The sequence below is a fragment of the Entelurus aequoreus genome, linkage group LG10 (genome assembly GCF_033978785.1).
Source record: "Entelurus aequoreus isolate RoL-2023_Sb linkage group LG10, RoL_Eaeq_v1.1, whole genome shotgun sequence".
In the NCBI taxonomy this organism is placed as follows: Eukaryota; Metazoa; Chordata; class Actinopteri; order Syngnathiformes; family Syngnathidae; genus Entelurus; species Entelurus aequoreus.
The window spans coordinates 72052305-72077878 of NC_084740.1; the positions used below are offsets into that span (position 1 = coordinate 72052305).

General features: G+C 39.7%; 1 protein-coding gene across 1 annotated transcript in view; it reads left to right on the plus strand.

The window, feature by feature from the left end:
• The window catches only part of coq10b (coenzyme Q10B), a 27523-nt gene continuing 1949 nt past the window's right edge, over positions 1-25574 (plus strand). The window contains exons 1-4 of the mRNA XM_062059726.1: positions 1-150; positions 18295-18453; positions 22789-22981; positions 23061-23162. Of these exons, the coding sequence (XP_061915710.1) occupies positions 53-150; positions 18295-18453; positions 22789-22981; positions 23061-23162 (552 nt within the window). The 5' untranslated portion in view covers positions 1-52. The remainder of the gene's footprint in view (positions 151-18294; positions 18454-22788; positions 22982-23060; positions 23163-25574) is intronic.

The following is a 25574-nucleotide window of genomic DNA, read 5'->3' on the forward strand; positions in this document are numbered from 1 at the left end:
GCCAACGAGAGGGTCGATCATCTGGAGAAGAAACCTAGTGACAGACGCAAAGATGGCGAGAGGCGCTCCGAACCTGAGAAAAGTCGCGGAGTGTGTTAAGCGGCTGCCGTCCGCGTCCAGTCGGGACGTCCACTCCAGAAACAACATCAGGTAAATTATATTTTACACAGTGACAGAACGGGAATACCGAGCTAGTGTCCGCCCTTTTTCGTCAGAATGGCCAACAATATCCGGTTTAAACTAGTCGCTAGCATCATTTCAGCCACCAAACGTGCTTTTTCAGGCTTGAAGGTGAATTGTATCCGTTCAGGATGGTAAAACAATTGTTTAAACTATTAATGCAAATGTATTGTCAAGTTCTTCTGGACTTCAGTCGGCCTGCACTTGAAATTGCTTTATCAGCTCAACTTCAGTAGGTTTTCTTGAGTTTATTTAACGCCTCAAATATTTACAGGAGCTTGTCAGGTCGGGTTGATAACCTCAAATCAAAGAGTTTCAAACTACTACCCAAACTAAACATTGTTCAATACTTAAGTTAGTGTGCCTTGAGATATTGATTGATTGAAACTTTTATTAGTAGATTGCAAAGTGAAGTACATATTCCATACAATTGACCACTAAAGGGTAACACCCGAATAAGTTTTTCAACTTGTTTAAGTCGGGGTCCACTTAAATTGATTCATGATACAGATATATACTATCAAATATATACTAACATCATAAAACAGTCATCACACAAGATAATCATCAGCGTATATACATTAAATTATTTAGATTATTTACAATCCGGGGTGTGGGTTATGGAGGGGTGGGGGGTTAGGTTTGGTTGGCATCAACACTTCAGTCATCAACAATCAGCATCAACAATTGCATCATTAGAGAAATGGACATTGAAACAGTGTAGGATTGACTTGGTAGGATATGTACAGCAAGCAGTGGACATAAAGAGAGTATCATGTCCGGGTCTATGGCGTGGTTTGTTCTCCCAGAAGGCAACGGAAAATGGGCGCGGGCAAGACGTGAATTTAAATACATGGTTTTAATTTTAACACTCAAAAGGGTATAAACAAAAAGCGCTCCCAGCGGAGGTAAAAATTTGACTATGAAAACAAACTTGCACAAAGGCAGAAACTATGAACAATAAAACAAAAACACTAACTGTGGCATAAATGAACAAAACTTACTTGGCAAAGAACTGTGACATGACATGAAGTAGAGGGATGAAAAAGTGCGAGGTCGCCAGGACGAACAACAGAAAAACAATGGACTTAAATAACACAGACATGATTAACAACAGGTGCGTGACTCAAAACGTGAAACAGGTGCGTGACATGACAGGTGAAAACTAATGGGTGACCATGGAAACCAAACAACAAGGAAGTGAAACCAGGAACTAAAAAGAGAGTCCAAAAACCAAGCAAAACATGGCCAAACAAAAACATGATTAACACAGACATGACAGAGAGAGATCAGAAAGTATAAGAAAAAGTGTCTACATTTGATTATTTACAATCCGAAGAGGTATTATGTGGAAGGGAGGGTGTTAGTTTAGGGTTGTAGTTGCCTGGAGGTGTTTTTTTAGTGCGGTTTTGAAGGAGGATAGAGATGCCCTTTCTTTTACACCTGTTGGGAGTGCATTCCATATTGATGTGGCATAGAAAGAGAATGAGTTAAGACCTTTGTTAGTTTGGAATCTGGGTTTAACGTGGTTAGTGGAGCTCCCTCTGGTGTTGTGGTTATGGCGGTCATTTACGTTAAGGAAGTAGTTTGACATGTACTTCGGTATCAGGGAGGTGTAGCGGATTTTATAGACTGGGCTCAGTGCAAGTTGTTTTACTCTGTCCTCCACCCTGAGCTAGCCCACTTTGGAGAAGTGGGTATGAGTGAGGTGTGATCTGGTGTGGAGGTCTAGAAGTAATCTGACTAGCTTGTTCTGGGATGTTTGGAGTCTAGATTTGAGGGATTTGGAGGTGCTAGGGTACCAGGAGGTGCAAGCGTAATCGAAAAAGGGTTGAGCGAGAGTTCCCGCTAGAATCTTCATGGTGCTTTTGTTGACCAGAGAGGAGATACCGTGGAGAAATCTCGTTCGTTGGTTGACCTTTTTGATTACCTTGGTTGCCATTTTATCACAGGAAAGATTAGCCTCTAGAATGGAACCTAAGTAGGTGACCTCATTTTTCCTGGTAATAACAATGTCACCCACTTTTATAGTGAAGTCATTGACTTTTTAAGGTTGATTTGGGACCCAAATAGGATGGATTGTGTTTTACCCAAGTGTATGGATAGCCTGTTGTCAGCGAGCCAGGTGCAAGTTCTACAGAGTTCAGCACTGAGGATTTTCTCCACCTGTGACTTGTCCTTGCCGGATACCAGATACAGTCTGGTGTGCCGTGGGAGATGATCTAATTTCAGCTATTTGGGTTAAAAATATTTTTTGCAAACCAGTACCGTATTTTTCAGATTATAAATCGCAGTTTTTTTTCATAGTTTGGCCGGGGGTGCGACTTATACTCTGGAACGATTCATGTGTGAAATTATTAATACATTATCGTAAAATATCGAATAATATTTATCTCATTCACGTAAGAGACTAGGCGTATATCAGCAATCGTAACACACACACGTCAACTAATACAAATTTGGCGGGGGCGGTTCATGACAGAAGTGCATTGTGGAAAAAAAAGATGCTACCTGCTACTACTTCCGTACCTATGAAAATTGATCATTTCAACATTGGTGGTAACTTATAAAAACTGAGAAGGGCTGAACAAAAATGGCACCGAAAAGGAAATCATATACTGCAGGTTACAAGCTGGAAGTAGTGAAATATGCAGCAGAAAATGGCAATCGAGCAGCAGAAAGAAAAAAGTGCGACTTATATATGTTTTTTTCCTTCTTTATTATGCATTTTCGGCCAGTGCGATTTATACTCCAGAGCGATTTATAATCCGAAAAATACGGTAATTGTAATCCGCAAATAATGTGCCGTTGTTGAGTGTCTGTGCTGTCTAGAGCTCGGCAGAGTAACCGTGTAATACTCTTCCATATCAGTAGGTAGCAGCAGGTAGCTAATTGCTTTGCAGACATGGTTTGTCATGATCACAATATGAAGGCGACAGCAGGAGGCATTGTGCAGGTAAAAAGGTATCTAATGCTTAAACCAAAAATGAACAAAAGGTGAGTGCCCCTAAAAAAAGGCAATGAAGTTTAGGGATGGCTATGCAGAATGAAACTACAACTGAACTGGCTACAAAATAAAGAAAAACAGAATGCTGGACGCCAGTAAAGACTTACAGCGTGTGGAGCAGGGATGCATACTTGCCAACCCTCCCGATTTTCCCAGGAGACTCCCGAATTTCAGTGCCCCTCCCTTAAATCTCAGGGGCAACCATGTCTCCCGATTTCCACCCGGAAAACAATATTGGGGGCGTGCCTTAAAGGCACTGCCTTTAGCGTCGTCTCTCACCTGAAAAGGAGACTATTATATATGTCTCCGTTATCCACAGGTTTATCTATAACCCATAAAGTCGGCAGGCACGGAGCTATTTCTCAGCACATGTTTATTCCAGCCGGCACGTTAATACACTGACACACAACATCCAGATTCCCATCATGCATTGCTTCAAAACTACGGCAAGTAGTAATGTCCAAAAACATAACAGAGACAAAGAAGAGACATGGCGACGACGAGTAAGAAGAAGAAGTACGCTTGCAAGTTCCAAAATGATTGGGAAAAATAATTTCAGTTCATCCAGAACAGCTCGAAGGGGTATGCTGCTTGCACATTTTGTAGATCAGACTTCTCCATTGAACATGTACACACACACACACACACACCGGTGTGTATATATATATATATATATATATATATATATATATATATATATATATATATATGAATTCGGAGGTCTCAAGGCTGGCAAGTATGGGGATGGCGTCCACAAAGTACATCCGTACATGACAACAATGTCCACACAAAGAAGGATAACAACAACTGAAATAGTCTTGATTGCTAAAACAAAGCAGGTGCGGGGAATAGTGCTCAAAGGAAGACATGAAAGTGCAACAGGAAAATACCAACAAAACAGGAAAGGCCACCAAAATAGGAGCGCAAGACACTACACACAGGAAAACGCCAAAAAACTCAAAATAAGTCACGACGTGATGTGACAGTTCGTTACAGTACTTTGAAACAAGTATAGTGAAGCATAGTTGGTTATGGTTTAAATTCATATTCAACAATTGCGACAACAACTTTTTATTGTCAATATCAAGTTACATTTTTTCATGATTTCTGCTGGTGGTGTGCCTTTGGATTTTTTTAATGGAAAAAAAATGTGCCTTGGCTCAAAAAAGGTTGAAAAACACTGGATTGAGCAACCAGCAGTATTTATACTGTATGTACCGTAACTGTCTCCAAGAACCGAAAGTAGCCCAGCAGGCACACGACATTGATTCAACTTTGATTATACTTACATTTCCAGTAAAACAAACTTCAAAACAACATTGCAAAATAGTTGTATGTGTAAATTGAGACAACGTTGGTTGGGAAATGACCAAATTTAAATGGACAAATCAACGCAACAACTTGACATTGAGCAAACGCTGCAAAAAGCGTGTTGTTTAAACGTTGTATTTGTGTTGTAGAATATTGGTTGGGAAATGATGAAAATTTAATGGTTAAAATTAATGTCAAAAAGCATGTTGATCCAACGTTAAGTTTGAGTTGCTCAACGTCAGGACCTAATTTAACAAATTCTCAACAATGTTACCAAAGGCCTGTGTGTAAAATTTTAAAAATTGTTTTGCATGAAACCGGTCTTATCAGATAGGTCTTGTAAAGACGATCCCAGTTATAGACGTACCATTTTCCTGTGATAAATGTTAAGAAAGTTATGGACTTTTAAAACCGGTGACAATGCATTGATTTATGTCAACTTATTTAAGGGGGCTGTTTGCATTATCCTCATTTACATTTTTCAAAGCAAAAAATATAAAAAAAATTCTAGTCTTATGTTACCATTAGTGATTTAACAGAACACATTTGTCTTAAAACTGTCCATATTTTTCACAATTACTAAATTTATTTAATAAAACTTTGTCTTGTCAACACGTACGCGCAGGGAACGCGTGCACTCGTACAAAAACAGTCCAAGAGAAGCAACGAACAATTTGCAGTTGTTATGATAAAATATGCATTAAATGACAGCTAAAGCTAGCTATCCAAATTGCTATCGCTATATTATATTATATTATTATATTATCGCTATATTAGCTAACAACACCCAAAGCTAATGCGCGTACATGTGTTACGTACGCACGTAAATACGCCATTACGTTCTAGAAAACGTAAGAGGGCAGAGTATAACACTTAGCGCCCTCGAGGCATGCCCCTTTAATAGAAAGCCAATGAGGTTCAAGATTTTAGGTGTGGCTTTTTTGTTAAAAATGTCATATTTACCCCATTTTATCACTGGAAAGCTTGCTAAACATAGAAACAGAAAAACAAGATTCACATTTACAGTGTGTTTTTCATTGATTAAAGTCATGAAATTAGTGCTAGAAGTGACGGAAAATTTGAATAACCATGACTGGTGGGACTTGACTTGTGAGTCACATCACAATCGACCAGGCAATCGGCGGGTCCAAAAAAATCAGTGTGCGAATCGGTCAATTTAAAAGATATTAGGCAGACTCACAGCTACATGTCTAACTTATAATAGGGATTCCAATAAACATTTTACTCACCGTAGATGTTTTGCAGGGTAGTATTGTCGAGCGTAACTTGCTAAATTTGGTCAAAGGTGTACGAGTACTTTGTCCAATCTGTAATTGGTGATATTCTGGATAAACTTGGATATGTCTTCTATGTCGTCAGTACCGATGTGTAGTGGTGATGAAAACGACACAAAAGCAGCCAGGGGTGTTAAAAAAAAAAATCAAGATTCTTACGTTCATTCTTAAGCGATTAAAAAAAATCCAACATAGATTTTAAAATGTTTTAATGTTTAAAAAATAATAATACATCTGTCCAGTACAGATACTCAGGCAAATCGTATTGTTGATGTAGATCAGGGGTGTCAAACTCTTTTTCATTTAGGGCCACGTTGCAGTTTTGGCTGCCCTTAGAGGGCTGGCCGCTTGTAACATTAATAAAAGAAACATACATGTATAAGGATTAGCCGCATGATATTGTCACACGATTACCTAAGCATTTCATTAGTAAATGTATATTTTACCTACACTATAAGGGACAAAGCGGTGGAAAATAAATGGATGGAAGAAAAAAAAATTTTTGCGATCAAAAAAATGTCAGAATTTTACCATAAAATTTACAGTAAAATGGTCTATTTTACTGAAAAATTCTGGTGATTGTGCTGCCAGTTTTGTTAGTTTTTTTGCATGAAAAATATGGTTGCTATTTTCACAGTGTATTGCTGTAAATGTAAAAATGGTACTACTGTTTTTTTCTTACGGTAGGATTCTGAAGACCGAGCTGTTTTAAAAAATATATATTGTCATGTTTACAGTGTGCACTTTGATGAATAACTTGCTCTGAAATCATAAGGCTAAGTAGATACAGTATGTATGGATGTTTTTACCCCAAAAATGTTAAGAATCCGAATCAGAAATACTGAAAATAATCCCATAGGTGAAATTAAGATTTTCAACACAATCCCATTCAAGAGCAGACAAACATTACAGGGAGACAGAACAGGATCGCTGACGGGTCTGCCAACTTCCCGCGCCCCTTACAAAAATGGTGAGAAACAGAATGTATGATAATATGGTATCTGTTGCATTATTAGATAGATAAAGTTTAAAATATGTATAACTGCATGCAGTACATGCCTTTTTTTCTCTCAAAAAAGAAAGAAAGATAAAGTACTTCATTGATGCATATTATTTCCAAGCTTTCACAGGCCATTCGAAATGATGTGGCGGGCCAGATATGGGTTTCCCGGGCCTTGAGTTTGACACCTGTGATGTAGATGATCATATCTGCTGTACAGATTTGCATGAGAAAAGATAAACGTTGAATACTTCTCTTGTTGTCTTATTTGTATTTGACTTTATTAAATGTTTGGGTAGAATTTTATTTAAAAAAACTAGTTTTCTTTTAAGTAACACAAAAAAATATCAAAGCTGTTATCTATTTTATGGAGGAATGTAGTTAATCTTAGAACTGTCACCTAATGTTATTAAAAGTATTGATTTTGAATCGAGAATAGTTTTGAATAGAGAATTGATTCTGAATCGAATCGTTAGTGTCATCCTTCAAATTCTTATCAGAGTTTTGGAAGTCATGCATTGAAAGCATAATTTTTGTCCTACTGTTAATCATATTATTGCAGTCATGTGATGTTTACTTCTTCTCAAATAGGCCAAGTTTGACTAAACATGGAGCAGTACTACCGCAGTCCGCATTTCTCAGTGCATTGGACCGATCGCAACCAGACTGTTCGGATTGTCTCGGAAGACAAGCAGGCTTCGTCAGTTCATGCTCACAGACATAAATAGGACGGCTCTAGTCTGAGAGGATGTATTTATCCTCTAAAAATGGCCCAAACACAGATGGGTTCGCTCTGTTGAGGTGAAACAATCCTCCAATAGAGCTGTCCTAGAGCGCGTGTTCCACTGTATTGCATCAGTAGCTAAAACTAGAGGACTCTACTGCAGCACAGCAACGCTTCAATGAAGGTTAACCCAACAGCGCCATACACAGTAACTTATATTTGCTATTTCGGCTTTGCAACAGTATGTGTGCTAACCTCACTTTCCGACACGTTGAGTTGAGAGCCCGTTTGTTTTTTTTATTTCATTGGTCATCACTGTAGACCTGTGCAGGTCGCAGGCCAGGACACGTGTCACACATATTTTGTAATGTCAACATAAAGTGGGTGTTTATCTTCAATTGGTAAATATTTGCTTACATACATTTTTCTTATCAGCACTGTTGCGCTTTGTCATCTGATCTCAGTGCTGCTAATCTTACTGGAATGTCTTACAGGAAATAACATCTATTCAATGGTGTTTGAAGCTTATATTCATGTAGAAATTGAGAATTTAGACCGTAACCAAGATTTTTTAGGACAATGGAAGCCATGTAATGTTGTACAGTTTGTAAAATGTTGGGGAAAATGCGCCTCTACAGTGTGAGAAGTCAGCAAATCTTGCAAGATCTCTCCGTGCCTCAGTAGGATGAAGTATGTGTGCCTTTATCTTTTTCTTTGTTTTTCTATACTTTTTGGCGACTGTTTTACGAAGTCCAGACAGTGGAGTCGACCGATAACATTACATGCTAACCGATAGTTAGCTAGCAAGTAGCCACTGTCTGTCTTCTGTCTCCTTGTTGTGGCTCCCTCAGACTTAGAGCGAGAAAAGTTAGCATTTTTAAAGACTTCTCTAATTTGTGTGAGTCTGTGAATGTGCACAGGCTGAGTTCTGAGGTGCAAGTAAAAGAGACTGGAAGCCTGTGTTTTCAGTTCAGCTTCTTGAGTATGCAACCCCTTGGGTAAGGTAACCGTGAATACTTTCCAAAAGAAAAAAAGGAGTTAAATTTCAAATGGACAGATTACTTTTCCTGTAAAATAAAAAAGATAAAACATTTAAAGCGTTTATAAGCTGTGTTATGTTTTGCAACTCTGTACTATTTTTCTTTAGTGGAAGAGGTCAGTACACGACACGTAGGACAAGGATCGGCTCAATCCATAAATTGGTAGTGTCAGTATATGATCAATAGCTACCACCACCTAAATTGATGAGTAATGGGTTCTCACTTCTCTGTGAGCGCTTATAAATCTAATCCATTATTATTACTAGAGGGATCAGATTGATATTCTCATTTTCTCAAAATAACTTTTTTGTTGTTTTTGCTACTTTTTACAAACTCAGGGAATAATTCCCTGGACACAGGAAGACTTTGAGGGCAAAACCCAAAGGATTTAAATGAGTAATAGGCAGTAGTTTTTTAAATAATTTTTTAAGTATTGTGTACTGTTGAATTTTTTTGCTCAAACAATTGTATGTAATAGAAGAAGATAATACCGAAGTAGTTTAAATATTGTGTTGATAATGTCAATTGCACTCACCATAAATACATGTACAAGTATTGGTATTGGTATCAGCCAATCTCACTTATCGGATCGGATATGATCGGAATCGGCAGCATAAAACCTTGGGTCTTAAAAAGTCTAAAAAAAAGTCTTAAATCCAATAATTTGAATTTAAGGCCTTAAAATGTCTAAAATTCTCCTAAAATCTCATAAAAGGTCTTAAATATACTTGTAAAAGGTCTTAAAAATCTATTGACTTTAGTTTTGTTTAAAACATGCATAAACTTCAGTCTCGCTTTGAAATGTTTCGATTTTTGAGTACGCCATAACGTTTGGCCATTTTTTTATTCTGACTTCCAAACAAATCTTAGTTCACAACAGATAAGTTCCTGGTGTTTTTAGTTAGGTTAAGTGTTTTGTATTCCAATGTGAAAGAGCTGCAAATAAACTCATATACTTTGCAAATAATTCTGGGCCTCCAATTTTCCTTCAAGTCTTTTGTACTTTTTTGCCTGTATCAATGTGAAATGGGTTTTAAATTTTATTCATTATGGTCTTAAAAAAGTCTTTAAAAAGTCTTAAAATTTGGCTTGTTGAAACCTGCAGAGACCCTGGATTGAAACATCCCGATTTTTAACACACCATCGTTTAAAGTTGGCTCTTTAGTCTCCCAATGTAAAAAGTTGGGTGCAGATGTGGGGGCTTTAAAACCCAACCCTAGGGCACATATTGTATTCAGCTATATATGTTCTACTGTACCAGTTAATAAGGTTGTAGCTTCCTGTTGAAATTAGGCAAAAGGTTTGTATGCAAATTATTCAGCCAGGTTCATGGAAAGTTGCTGACAGGTGTGAGAGCCAGACAAGGCAAGGATGGAATACACACAAGAAGTCTCTTGTGACATGCGACGATGAAGGCGATAAATTGGTATTTAGTGCCAGGAGTCAGTCACACGTCAAGCGTATCACATTTCAGGCAGTCAGGATCGGGCTTCCCGTGTCGGCAAGGGCAGGAATTAGAAGAGCAAATCCGTCAATCCGACGTGCGCGGGACAGCGTTTACGTGCCTGACTCGATGACATTCAGCTTAGTCTCGATGACACTTTCTATTGTCCTTTTGTTCTGACAACTTAAACCGCCACAGAGAGACCATCATCCTTTCTTTAGTGGTTTATTTCCCTTGTCAAATTGACACATTCTGGAAAGAAACAGCGTTGGTTCTCAGGAGGAAACAGTCTGTTTGCTACAACTGCCATTATGTGGTTTTCCCTAATATTTAACTTGCCACCAGACAAACAGAAAGTATGCAGACAGACGCACAGTGAAAGGTTAGGTTTGAAGTTACGCTCCAGTAACGTCAGCAGCCCTGACCTTGGCCTATTTTGTCACATGCTCTGTTAAATGTAGACGTTCCATTTGACTGAATGAGTTGTCTCTGCCTCTTGGTACACTTATTAGGATTTTATGAATATAAAGACATTTTTTATCTGTTACAAACCCCATAAATTAATATAAACAAATCTGGCATTGGGCAGTTTATGTGTGTGGTGTTTAGGGGTGTAACAATGTGAACATTTCCCATCACAGTTGTCATTATTATCGCAATATTGTTGAATGTGCTCAAAAAGTACTTATACACACACTATCTTTTGACCAAGTTATTTTTTTTTTGTTGCATTTCTAAAATGAATAGACACACTGATAGAAAAGCCACTATTTTGCATATTTTCTGTTTCTTATGCATCACTGATAGTGTTTTAGTCTAATCTGTTTTGTTTTAAATGTTGGTTTGTACTGTCACACTTTGAGATGTATTTAAATAAATAAAAAATGCGTAACAAATAAAATCTATAATTGTTTTTATTTTTTATGGCGGGCGTAGTGGCGTCCTACTCTGTTCAGCGGACCTTGAACGCACCGTATAAACACCTTTTGTCTCGTGTTCTTTGGAGTATAAACCGATCACTTTGTTCTAAGAGAGCACAGCTTGCAGGTTCAATGTGTACAATTGAATATTGTAGTTTCTCAGATAGTAATGTGATTGGGGCATGTTGTCAGGGTTCACCCTAAACTGCCAAGATACCTGTGACGGTGGGGGCGCGGTCACATGACGTCATCGAGTAATTTGCTATGATGATATGGATGGATGGATATTTTTTTCTTTAAAAAGGCTCAAAAAATGTATTCATACATTTAAAAAAACAAATCTGATAAATGATATGAAACTGTGTTATGTATTATACTGTAAGTGTGTTCATGTTCGAAATTAAAGAAAGAAAGAAATCCGTTACAATTAATTAAAATCAACATATATTTTTTTATCGCTTTGCCATATTTTCAATTATTGCTGCTTTTTGTACAAAGTACTTTGAGATTTTTTCAAGTGTTTCCAGACTTTTAATGACTTTTAAAAAAAAATTAAAACAACTATCAACGAATTTAGCATCTTCTTCTGGTGTTACTGGTAAGACTCAACTCCTGTCCCTCGATGTCGCTGACTAAAGAGGCGAGCATGACGTCACGCTTGGCGCTGTTGCTCCAGTTGGACTTTCTCTTCCTAAAAGCCGCCACTGTCCTGTTTAATATTTGCACATTTTGTAGATGGTTGTCCGCGCGGGTATATCTGCACTATTTATTAAAATCACGTCCACATCACAGACATGCTGACAACGCTCCAGACAGTCACAATGGCGTGCATTTTGTTTACATCCGGTAGCGCAGTTTTCGGTGATCAAAGTCTTTTTTCGGTGGTCAAGTTTTCGGTACATCACTTGTCAATAGTGCACACATAATCATCTATAGCAGTGGTTCTTAACCTGGGTTCGATCGAACCCTTGGGGTTCGGTGAGTCGGGCTCAGGGGTTCGGCGGAGGTCAAAACACACCCGACTCATCGTGTAAATAAAAACTTTTCACTATCGGCGTATTACGGATACGGCAACAGCAGAAGTCAGACTGATTTGCAGGTGTGTAATTTGTTGTGAGTTTATGCACTGTGTTGGTTTTTTTCTTTGAACAAGATGATGTTCATGCACGGTTCATTTTGTGCACCAGTAATAAAACATGGTAACACTTTAGTATGGGGAACATATTCACCATTAATTAGTTGCTTATTAACATGCAAATTAGTAACACATTGGCTCTTAACTAGTCATTATTAAGTACTTATTAATGCCTTATTCGGCATGGCCTTTTTATAACCCTAACCCTCTAACCCTAACCAAATAACTCTAAAGTAAGTCTTTGTTACTTAGAATATGTTCCTCTAGTGTCCAAAAAACTCTAAATTAAGTCTTTGTTACTTAGAATATGTTCCCCATACTAAAGTGTTACCAAGAACATATAACTTTGTCTTGAATTTGAAAAAAACCCAACATTTTATTTTTCATTAAAGAAGGGTTGAAACTGGTGGGGTTCGGTACCTCCAACAAGGTTAAGAACCACTGATCTATATTCATCAATTCAAACTGTAACAACATGTTTAATGTTTTATGTTCGTGTGGTTTGGATTTGATGTCAGTTTTTCCCATGTTTGCAAACACACCGTCCGTGCCTGAAAGGTGATTGGTGGAGAATGAGGAAGTGTTGTGTGTCCGGGGAAACACGGACTCACAAGACGAAAGTGTTTGCACGGGAGGTACAACCTGTTGGAATTGTGCCGTTTGTTATCATAAAATTGGTAATAAAAGTTAAAAACAGCGTCAGACTTTGTGATTTCTTCTGGGGGCTGAACTATATTATTTTACTTTAATTTGTTTTCAAGTTAAAAAAACAAAACAATTCAAGGTATGGTGATAATAAAAATGCTAAGTGGAAACCCTGGTTGTTTCTTAATAGGGAAAGACGTTGATGCCTCTCGTTTTCATGTTAGCATATAAGCTAGCGAGCTGACTCCAGTCAGTCCGTAAGTTTATCGAAGATTTTTCAAGCATTTTAAATTAAAACTGTAGTACTAACCGTCAGGAGTTTTACCGCGGTTATCAGTATTGCATATATTGTTACAGCCGTAGTGGTGTGCTTTAACGCTTTGACGTTAAAGTGCATCCGGCAGTGGAGGCTCCTCTATGGGGTCTTGGGGCACTCGGAGGTTAACCCCTTTACTACTGTTACCCCAGGTGGCCCTTGGCAAAGGCCTAGTACCTGACTGCCCCCTAGCCAGGGATACGGTGAAGACCTCAACGGCGGAGCGGGCGGAAGACGGTAGATTTAAGAACTACCACAACGGCTGCGATGGCGGAAGAAGGCTGCAGCAGAAAAGGGTCCCCAGTCGTCTTGGACTCCATGCCACTGGACCCTGACCCGATTCTGTCAAGGATGGTGTGGTGACTGCCTGTGCACCAGTCTCCCCACGTTAAACAAAGTCACGCACAGGCATCTTCCATAAAGGGATACACCCCTACCAGGAGGATCGTCATACGCGCTTCGAGTGACCGCCGATGATGATGATGAGTGGTGTGCTAAGACAATATGAACACAGCACACCACAAACATCAACGAGCCAGATTCAAGACCTCCTAGCCCAAAATTTTGCGCAAACAAACGTGATCCGACACAATCGAAGAAGAAGAACCATGGCAACCACTGTTGCAACGACTAGAAAAACAGACCATTATTGCCTCATTCCTGTGAGAATCCTGCATGGGGCTGAAGCATTCAGGAGCAGGACTAACTAGGACTAGCTGCAGTGCACTCAAACAACCACCAGGTAGCAAGTGTGAGCCGATAATACCGCATCATCTCTTTCTCTTTCGAGCTTATCGGGTCTTTTTAGTGCGGTAGGGCATTTTTTACGCATTCTTCACTCACGCTTAAAGTGAAAGATGAGGCGTAATAGGCAGGAAGGATAGACTATTTATGAAAGAAAAATGACAAACTCAAAGAGAGAAAAAAGATGTGAATACAAACTTTATAATTTACACCTGTAGCGCTTAACAAAGTAGCCCAAATGCCTTTTTAGTTTCTTGATCAGCACAATTCACAGACAGGAGTCAGAAGGCGTCAGCTGTGCCCACAAACATGAATAGTTTTTTGGTTGTCCGCCCTGTTTCGATTTGGAGACAATTATCGGGACAAATTTACTCTTAACACACCCCAAACCACAAGACAATCTTATAATAATGATTTTTTTTTTTAATGTCGGCTCCCGTGTAATGGCTGCTGGTTGCAGGAGCTCTGTGCTCCTTGGTGTTGTTGATGTTTCCTTCCTGTTTTCATGTCGTTTTTTGCCTTTTGGTTGGGGCCCCTGCGGGACTGCGCAGCAAGGGGTGGCACTTTTGTGACTTCTGCGCTTCTGGCCATGGCCATGTTCGCACCGGAGGCCAGCTGCTGGCTCTCTGCCACACCAGAGTTCGTGTGAAGAGACCGAAGGAGATGCGGAGGAAGAAAGCTTGTGGGCAGCCTAGGACGGAGTTGGCTTTGTTGGGTATGTTCCTGTACTTACCCAACAAAGGAACCAAGAAAGCTTGTTGGGTATGATCCTGTCCTTGGTCCGCATTGCCGGCAGTAAGTCGGACACGTTTCCAGTGAGGGTTGGACTCTGCCAAGGCTGCCCTTTGTCACCGATTCTGTTCATAACTTTTATGGACAGAATTTCTAGGCGCAGTCAGGGCGTTGAGGGGATCCGGTTTGGTGGCTGCAGGATTAGGTCTCTGCTTTTTGCAGATGATGTGGTCCTGATGGCTTCATCTGGCCAGGATCTTCAGCTCTCACTGGATCGGTTCGCAGCTGAGTGTGAAGCGACTTGGATGGGAATCAGTACCTCCAAGTCCGAGTCCATGGTTTTCGCCCGGAAAAGGGTGGAGTGCCATCTCCGGGTTGGGGAGGAGATCTTGCCCCAAGTGGAGGAGTTCAAGTACCTCGGAGTCTTGTTCACGAGTGAGGGAAGAGTGGATCGTGAGATCGACAGGCGGATCGGTGCGGCGTCTTCAGTAATGCGGACGCTGTATCGATCCGTTGTGGTGAAGAAGGAGCTGAGCCGGAAGGCAAAGCTCTCAATTTACCGGTCGATCTACGTTCCCATCCTCACCTATGGTCATGAGCTTTGGGTTATGACCGAAAGGACAAGATCACGGGTACAAGCGGCGAAATGAGTTTCCTCCGCCGGGTGGCGGGGCTCTCCCTTAGAGATAGGGTGAGAAGCTCTGCCATCCGGGGGGAGCTCAAAGTAAAGCCGCTGCTCCTCCACATGGAGAGGAGCCAGATGAGGTGATTCGGGCATCTGGTCAGGATGCCACCCGAACGTCTCCCTAGGGAGGTGTTTTGGGCACGTTCGACCGGTAGGAGGCCACGGGGAAGACCCAGGACACGTTGGGAAGACTAGGTCTCCCGGCTGGCCTGGGAACGCCTCGGGATCCCCCGGGAAGAGCTGGACAAAGTGGCTGGGGAGAGGGAAGTCTGGGCTTCCCTGCTTAGGCTGCTGCCCCCGCGACCCAGCCTCGGATAAGCGGAAGAAGATGGATGGATGGTTCCTGTCCTTGCCCCCCACCTCAGCAGAGATTGGTGGACGTGGGTGTCGAGATGGTGTTTTTGTTTTGTTGTTTGTGCAATCGCATGTGCACAATATGTATTATTTATTGCTCACTGTTTGTTTTTTTGTTCTTTTACTTTTGTACCTGTACGTAGAAATGGCAGCAGCTCTGGTCTGACTGTTGCAACTTGCGATTATGCAATGTACTGCTTTTGTTTTGTTTTCTTAAATGTTTTTAAATGTAAAGCACTTTGTGCTACATTTTATATGTATGGAAAGTGCTATACTAATCAAGTTTGATTGATTGATATAACAACAACAAACAGTACACTGCAAAAAGTCAGTGTTCAAAAACAAGAAAAAAATTAATAAAAAATTAGGGGTATTTTATTTGATCTAAGCAAAATTATCTGCCAATAGAACAAGAAAATTTGGCTTGTCAAGACTTTCCAAAACAAGTAAAATGAGCTAACCTCAATGAACCCAAAAATACCTTCAAATAAGTATATTCTCACTAGTGCACTTTTCTTGGTAGGAAAAAAAAGGGACCTTTTTGCTCAATATTTTGAAAAATATTCTTAAATTAAGTAAATGCTAGTGCCATTATCTTGACATAATGATATGCTTGAAGTAAGAAATTATTACTTTAAAAAAGTAGTTTTATACTTGTGAGTGTTGATGACACAGCTTTGCAACAGTTGATATTCTAGTTTCAAGCATGTTTTACTCAATATAGGTCATCAAATCTCAGCAACAAGCTGTAATATCTTACTGAGATCATTTAGGACCAAAACCCTTAAAACAAGTAAAACACTCTAACATAAAATCTGCGTAGTGAGAAAAATGATCTTATCAGACAGAAAATAAGCAAATATCACCCTTATTTGAGATATTTAATCTTACTTAGATTTCAGTTTTTGCAGTGTAGCAGTCACACACTATAGTTTAAAAGCACAAATTATTTACAACATCAAAATAAAAACACGCAATGGGTAAAAAAATTAAATAATTCAATAAAAACTATTTAAAAGCATGTGCACAATAGAAACAGCGTCTTGGCCTTTTAAAAATGTCCTGAAATTCCCCCAAAGTGATGGTTCAGGTAGCCTCAGATCCTTTTGTAATTTATTCCATGACCATAGCAGCAAATCTGAAGGCTTTTTTTTTTTTTACCAAGACTTGTGTTGGCTCAAGGACCACAAACTGTAGCGACTGGAGTCTCTACACATAAAAGAACATAAGTAAGGGGAAACCACACCCAAGGAGTAGGGATGTCTGATAATATCAGACTGCCGATATTATCGGCCGATGAATGCTTTAAAAGGTAATATCGGAAATTATCGGTATCGGTTTCAAAATGATAGGTATCAATTTCAAAAAGTAAAATTTATGACTTTTTAAAACGCCGCTGTGTACACGGACGTAGGGAGAAGTACAGAGCGCCACATGATATCTACGGCTTTTCACACACACACAATTGAATGCAAGGCATACTTGGTCAACAGCCATACAGGCCACACTGAGGGTCTCCGTATAAACAACTTTAACACTGTTACAAATATGTGCCACACTGTGAACCCACACCAAACAAGAATGACAAACACATTTCGGGAGAACATCCGCACCGTAACACAACAGAACAAATACCCAGAACCCCTTGCAGCACTAACTCTTCCGGGACGCTATAATATACACCCCCGCTACCCCGCCCACCTCAACCTCCTCATGCTCTCTCGGGGAGAGCATGTCCCAAATTCCAAGCTGCTGTTTTGAGGCGTGTTAAAAAAAAAAAAAGCACTTTGTGACTTCAATAATAAATATGGCAGTGCCAAGTTGGCATTTTTTCCCCATAACTTGAGTTGATTTATTTTGGAAAACCTTGTTACATTGTTTAATGCATCCAGCGGGGCATCACAACACAATTAGGCATAAAAATGTGTTAATTCCACGACTGTATATATCGGTATCGGTTGATATCGGAACCGGTAGTTAAGAGTTGGACGATATCTGAATATCGGCAAAAAAGCAATTATCGGACATCTCTACCAAGAAGTGATTTTACAGTCCTAAAGGTGCCCCAACCAAAAGGCAAAACAGACATAAAAACGAGACGGAAACATCAAGAAAAACAAAGAAAGACGCACAAAAAATGTTTTTATGGTTTGAACAGTATTACGGATTTAAATCAAAATGATGGAAAAGCTGTGATTGATAACTTCACTTTGATAAACTCACTTGAAAACAAGAGACATTAACATGTTTCTCCATTAGAAAACAACATATCTACACTTAATTACTGTCTGAGCAGATATTCAATTGTGCACATTGAACTTGCAAGCTGTGCGCTCTTAGAACAGACTGATTGTTCAATACTCAAAAGGAATTTGTGCTGATATCATATTGGATTAATATCCATACCGGTAAATACTCAAGGCTCCAATATCGGTGTGGTATCAAAAGTGAGAAGGTTGTATCGTGACACCGCTTATGTGAGTGTGAAGTACGTCTGTGTTCTTGCAACCTTGGTGCCTGACTGTCACTCAGACCGCGTCCTCACCTTGACGTGTTCATCAGAAGGCGGGACTTGTGCCACGTCCAATTAGAGGAGAGGGAGCGATAATGAATGTTCTCCCGCGCCGCATATCTCTCCTTAAAGGCTCGGCGCTAAATTGGGAAAGGCACGTGGAGATTCCAGAGCGTCGTCGCTGCCTTGACGTGCGCCTGTTGCGTCACCGTGGAAGTAGGCCATGGCTCACGTGTTCTGTGTCCCCCAGGTACCTGTCCTCATGCGGGGTCCTGATGAGCCGCCAGCCACCTCTGCTGGGCGCCGCCACACCCGTGTGCCGTGGCGTGGTCCTGCCCACCCGCGCTTTCTTCAACCTGGCTGACGCCTTCTCCAAGAGGAGGGAGTACTCGGAGAGACGTGTCATTGGGTATGAGGTTCTAGAAGTGGATATGTTTTTTTCATCATAATGTTGCTTTTTAATTCTACTTTAACTACCAACAATTTTATCTGCTATTTTTATTACTGTATTTTATATCAATAAACTTTTACCTACTGCAGTACAACCCGCTTATGTTGACAACCTGTCGACCGAATCATCAAGTCCTGATCCACAGTCGACATAAACATGAGGCCCAAAGGGGGACTGTTTATGTGCATTAAAAATATGCATAGTCACTTCCTGTTCAGTGCAAAGTAAGCTTGAAAATAAAAGCGTGGTGGTATTTAGCTGGGGTAGGGATGGGAATTCTTATTACTTATGGCCAAGTAATGTGAAATCTATATTCGCACAGCATTAAAACGTACACACAGTGACCTCCTGTTCAGTGCAAAGTAAGCTTCAAAATAAAAGCGTGACGATATTTACCTGGAGTAGGGATGGGAATTCTTATTACTTATGGCCAAGTAATGTGAAATATATATTTGCACAGCATTAAAACGTACACACAGTGACCTCCTGTTCAGTGCAAAGTAAGCTTCAAAACAAAAGCATGACAATATTTACCTGGAGTAGGGATGGGAATTCTTATTACTTATGGCCAAGTAATGTGAAATATATATTTGCACAGCATTAAAACATAAACACAGTGACCTCCTGTTCAGTGCAAAGTAAGCTTCAAAATAAAAGCATGGCAGTACTCACCTGGAGTAGGGATGGGATTTATTATTCTCGTTTATGGCCAGTCAATGTGAAATGTATATTTGCACATCATTAAAACATACACACAGTGACTTCCTGTTCAGTGCAAAGTAAGCTTCAAAATAAAAGCATGACGATATTTACCTGGAGTAGGGATGGGAATTCTTATTACTTATGGCCAAGTAATGTGAAATATATATTTGCACAGCATTAACACAGTGACCTCCTGTTCAGTGCAAAGTAAGCTTCAAAATAAAAGCATGGCAGTACTCACCTGGAGTAGGGATGGGATTTATTATTCTCGTTTATGGCCAATCAATGTGAAATGTATATTTGCACATCATTAAAACATACACACAGTGACTTCCTGTTCAGTGCAAAGTAAGCTTCAAAATAAAAGCATGACGATATTTACCTGGAGTAGGGATGGGAATTCTTATTACTTATGGCCAAGTAATGTGAAATATATATTTGCACAGCATTAACACAGTGACCTCCTGTTCAGTGCAAAGTAAGCTTCAAAATAAAAGCATGGCTGTACTCACCTGGAGTAGGGATGGGATTTATTATTCTCGTTTATGGCCAATCAATGTGAAATGTATATTAAGCACATCATTAAAATTTACACGCAGTGACTTCCTGTTCAGTGCAAAGTAAGCTTCAAAATAAAACCATGACGATATTTACCTGGAGTAGGAATGGGAATTCTTATTACTTATGGCCAAGTAATGTGAAATATATATTTGCACAGCATTAAAACAAACACAGTGACCTCCTGTTCAGTGCAAAGTAAGCTTCAAAATAAAAGCATGGCAGTACTCACCTGGAGTAGGGATGGGATTTATTATTCTCGTTTATGGCCAATCAATGTGAAATGTATATTTGCACAGCATTAAAACATTCATGCAGTGACTTCCTGTTCAGTGCAAAGTAAGCTTCAAAATAAAAGCATGGTGGTATTCACCTGGAGTAGGGATGGGTATTGAATTCAGTACTTCTATAGGTACAGACAAAGTACCGATTCACATACAAATCAAACAGTAACCAAATTTCGCTACCTTTTTGTTGTCACATCGGGCTGTAGACTCTGCGCGGGCCCGAGCACTTGGCGTGGAAACAAGCACTCTAAACAGACTCCGTTGGACTGCATGTCAACAAAGCAAGCATGCCTGATAGGAAAAGAAAGCTCCACTTTTTCAAAGTGCACTAGCCCGATGCTAACTTACATTGAATATGCCATAGACGTGCTGCTGATTTGCATTATAATTATAATTTGGTCATTAAAACCACGACACATTTGACTCATTCCCAACATTTCTAGGCAGCCAGAAAGTGAGTCAATGACTCCTTTTCTGTCCAAGTCCAACAAACGGGGCTCGTTATCGCTGATACTTCGGGAAAGCCTTTTATTGCATTCCCTAACAGGCTTGGAAGTCAACGGCTGCTTTGCGTAACGAGGATAAAAATATCTTTGAATAGGGTGAAGGCGTGCAGTGGGTGCGTGTGTTCCTTACAGGCAGCCATCTTTGAAATCTGCTTCTATAAATAGACCAGCGGACACTCTTACGTAACAGTCTGTTTACATGACATGTACAGTCCTGCTCATAAGTTTACACACCCTGGGAGAATGTATGATTCCTTGGCCATTCTTCAGAGAATATGAATGATAACACAAAAACCTTTCTTCCACTCATGCTTAATGGTTGTGTGAAGCTATTTATTGGCAAACAACTGTGTTTCCTCTTTTTAAATCAAAACTACAAAAGAAAGTACCCAAATTACCCTGATCAAAAGTTGACATACCCCAGCGACTTTGACATGCACAAAAGTTGACACAAACAGGTTTGAACGGCTAATCAAGGTTCCAATCCTCACCTGTGACCTGTTTGTTTGTAGTTAATGTGTGTGTATAAAAGGTCAGTGAGTTTCTGGGCTTCTGACAGACCATTGCATCTTTCATCCAGTGCTGCACACATGTTTCTGGATTCTGAGTCATGGGGAAGGCAAAAGATCTGCGAGAAAAGGTAATTGAACTGCAAAAAACAGGAAAGGGGTATAAAAAGATATCTAAGGAATTGAGAATGCCAATCAGCAGTGTTCAAACACTGATTAAGAAGTGGAAAATGAGGGATTCGGGTAGACCAGCAAAGATTTCAGCCACAACTGCCAGGGAAAATTGTTCGAGATGCAAAGAAAAATCCACAAATAACTTCAGCTGAAATACAGGACTACCTGGAAAATTGTGGTGTGGCTGTTACAAGATCAGTGTTTCCCACACATTCATTTATTTGTGGCGGCCCGCCACGAAAGAATTAAGGCTGCCACAACATTTTTTTTAATTTTTTAAAAAATGTTTTAATTTTTTTTGTCCTGTCCAGCTTCTCAGGCAAATCATATAGTTGATGTAGATGCCCATATCGGCTGTTCAGATCTACTTTACAAAAGAGAAGTGTAGGATCAAGATTTTTGGAGCTCTTTGTTCAGTGGACCAGATGTTTGATGAAGCTTTGTGTCTATCTACCACCACTACTGTTGTCTGTTTATTTGTTACTGACTGTGGCAGGACACCTCTGCCTCTGTTTCACTTTATGTTGCTGGTAAATAATATGGTTGTAGTAGTAGGCTGAAGTTAAATTATTTAGTATGCACTAATTAAAGGGGCAGAGCTTAAAGAGACATTTTAGCTTTTATATTTTTATAAGATATATTTTTTTGGAAGAACCACAATTAATAAATATATTTCAGTGAATAACTTATTGTTCAAATCTGTATATAAATATGTACATAAAGTGTTGTAATTATATTGTAAAATGGATGGATGGATGGATGGACGTTTAAAACAAAACTGTTATTATTAATTAGTAAGAAAACATTTTTTGAGCCTTTTTAGAGAAAATCATATCATTGTAGTAAATGATGCAAATTACTCGATGATGTCATGGTGACCACGCCCATAGCCACGCCCCCAACGCCACAGGTATCTTGGCAGTTTATGGGAAACACTGAAGATGTACAATAAGGAGGCACTTGAAGAAAAATGGGCTGCATGGTCGAGTGGCCAAAAAGTTAAATTTTGGTCTCATCACTCCAAATTACTTTGTTCCAGAAGTTTTGAGGCTTGTCTCTGTGCCGTTTGGCGTAATGTAAGCGGGATACTTTGTGACATTTACGCAGAAATGGCTTTCTTCAGGCGACTCCACCATGCAGCCCATTTTTCTGCATGGTGAAGTTATTTGTGGATTTTTCTTTGCATCTCAAACAATTTCCCTGGCAGTTGTGGCTGAAATCTTTGCTGGTCTACCTGAAACCCTCATTTTCTACTTCTTAATCAGCGTTTGAACACTGCTGATTGGCATTCCCAATTCCTTGGATATCTTTTTATACCCCTTTCCTGTTTTATGCAGTCCCATTACCTTCTCTCGCAGATCCTTTGACAATTATTTTGCCTTCCCCATAAATAGCTTCACACAACCATTAAGCATGAGTGGAAGTGGAGGTTTTTGTGTTATCATTCATATTCTCTGAAGAATGGCCAAGGAATCATAACTTCTCCCAGGGTGTGTAAACTTATGAGCAGGATTGTATGTAGTGATCGGTGTGTATTTATTGTTATTGTGTGTGCAGATATTCCATGCAGGAGATGTATGGCGTGGTGGCGGAAGTGGAGAACTACCGCCTCTTCGTCCCCTGGTGCAAGAAGTCCGACGTGATCTTCAAGCGCAGCGGCTTCTGCAAGGCCAAGCTGACGGTGGGCTTCCCTCCCGTGGTGGAGAACTACACCTCGCTGGTGACCACCGTGCGCCCCCACCTGGTCAAGGTGCGGCAGTTCCTTCCTCGCGCAACCCGTCGGGTTTTTCCCAAAGTCGCTCACGCTCCCGTTTTGCGCTTCCACCCAGGCTTCCTGCTCGGACGGCAAGCTGTTCAACCACCTGGAGACCGTTTGGCGCTTCAGCCCGGGCCTGCCCGGGTACCCCCGGACTTGCACCGTGGACTTTGCCGTGAGTATGCACGCACGAAAACATGCTGAACGTGACAAAAGCATAGTTGGCCGTGACGCATGTGCGTGGAATTAAACTGCCATAGTGTAATGTTACTGGATCTGATCAAAGAGATTTCATTTCCACTTTCTCATGCACTCCAAAGCATTGTTTACTAAAAAAAAAAAAAGTACCATATTTTCCGGACAATAGAGCACACAATAAGATAAATGTTTATATAATAATAATTAGGGATGTCCGATAATGGCTTTTTGTCGATATCCGATATGCCGATATTGTCCAACTCTTTAATTACCGATACCGATATCAACCGATACCGATATATGCAGTCGTGGAATTAACACATTATTATGCCTAATTTGGACAACCAGGTACGGTGAAGATAAGGTACTTTTAAAAAAAATGAATCAAATAAAATAAGATAATTAAATTAAAAACATTTTCTTGAATAAAAAAGAAAGTAAAACAATATAAAAACAGTTACATAGAAACTAGTAATTAATGAAAATGAGTAAAATTAACTGTTAAAGGTTAGTACTATTAGTGGACCAGCAGCACGCACAATCATGTGTGCTTACGGACTGTATCCCTTGCAGACTGTATTGATATATATTGATATATAATGTAGGAACCAGAATATTAATAACAGAAAGAAACAACCCTTTTGTGTGAATGAGTGTGAATGAGTGTAAATGGGGGAGGGAGGTTTTTTGGGTTGGTGCCCTAATTGTAAGTGTATCTTGTGTTTTTTATGTGGATTTAATTAAAATAAAACAAAAAAAAACAAAACACGATACTGATAATAAAAAAACCGATACCGATAATTTCCGATATTACATTTTAACGCATTTATCGGCCGATAATATCGGCAGACCGATAATATCGGACATCTCTAATATTAATAATAGATTTTATTTGTAAAAAGCACTTTACATTGAGTAAACAACCTCAAAGTGCTACAGTGTATTAAAAAAAATAAAAATAAAAACTAGAACATCCAAATAGGTAAAACTAGTACCGTTTTTTTTCAGACTATAAGTCGCAGTTTTTTTCATAGTTTGGCCCGGGGGTGCGACTTATACTCAGGAGTAGGGATGATGTTTGATAAGGAATTATCGAGTTCAAGCCCATTATCGAATCCCATTATCGAATCCTCTTATCGAACAGATTCCTTATCGATTCTCTTATGGAATCCAGATAGGTTGTTGTATATGGAAGAAAAACAATAGTTGGTTTAACAAAAGCTCACTTTTATTTTATAAGAAAAAAATAGAATAAAATAAATAAATATTGACTGCTACCCCCCCAAAAAAATTAAATAAATAAATATTGACTGTTGTTACCCAAAGTATATTAAGTGGGATTTTTCAGAAAAACAAATATATACAGTAACACAAAAACAACCTGTCTCTGCGATCACTATAGGTGAATAGCCATGCCTTGAGGCGTTTTTTCCGGTCCATTATTTTTGCTGCTTGTGTGACATCACAGGAAATGATGTAGCTCAGTCATTGGACTGAGCTACGTCATTTCCTGTGATGTCCCACAGGGCATTTCTTGTGGGACAGGATTCGTTCCCAGGGATTCGAATAAAGAACCAACTCTTTTTCTTTACTATAGTGGCCTCGTTAACGGCAATCGGTTCTCAAAAAGGGATTCGAGTCCATGGAATCGGTTCTTTTCTTATCGAACAACCGGGAGAACCGGTTTTGAACATCATCCCTACTCAGGAGCGACTTATGTGTGAAATTATGAACACATTAGCGTAAAATATCAAATAATATTATTTAGCTCATTCACGTAAGAGACTAGACGTATAAGATTTCATGGGATTTAGCGATTAGGAGTGACAGATTGTTTGGTAAACATATAGCATGTTCTATATGTTATAGTTATTTGAATGACTCTTACCATAATATGTTACGTTAACATACCAGGCACGTTCTCAGTTGGTTATTTATGCCTCATATAACGTACACTTATTCAGCCTCTTGTTCACTATTCTTTATTTATTTTAAATTGCCTTTCAAATGTCTATTCTTGGTGTTGGCTTTTATCTAATAAATTTCCCCCAAAAATGCGACTTATGTTTTTTTCCTTCTTTATTATGCATTTTCGGCCGGAGCGACTTATACTCCAAAGAATACGGTATGCATACATCTAAAAAAAAGGGCTTTTTTTAAAAGAAGGGTTTTAAAAGCATCCACAGTCTGTGGTGCCCTCAGGTGGTCAGGGAGAGCGTTCCACAGACTGGGAGCGGCGGAGCAGAAAGCCCGGTCTCCCATTGTTCGTAGCTTTGTAGGTTAGCCTGTCCGGAGCGGAGGTGTCGTGTGGAGGATTTGGGGGTGAGTAGTTCTTTGAGGTAAAGGGGGGGCATTTCCATGGAGGCACTGGTGGGTTTGAATTCAATCC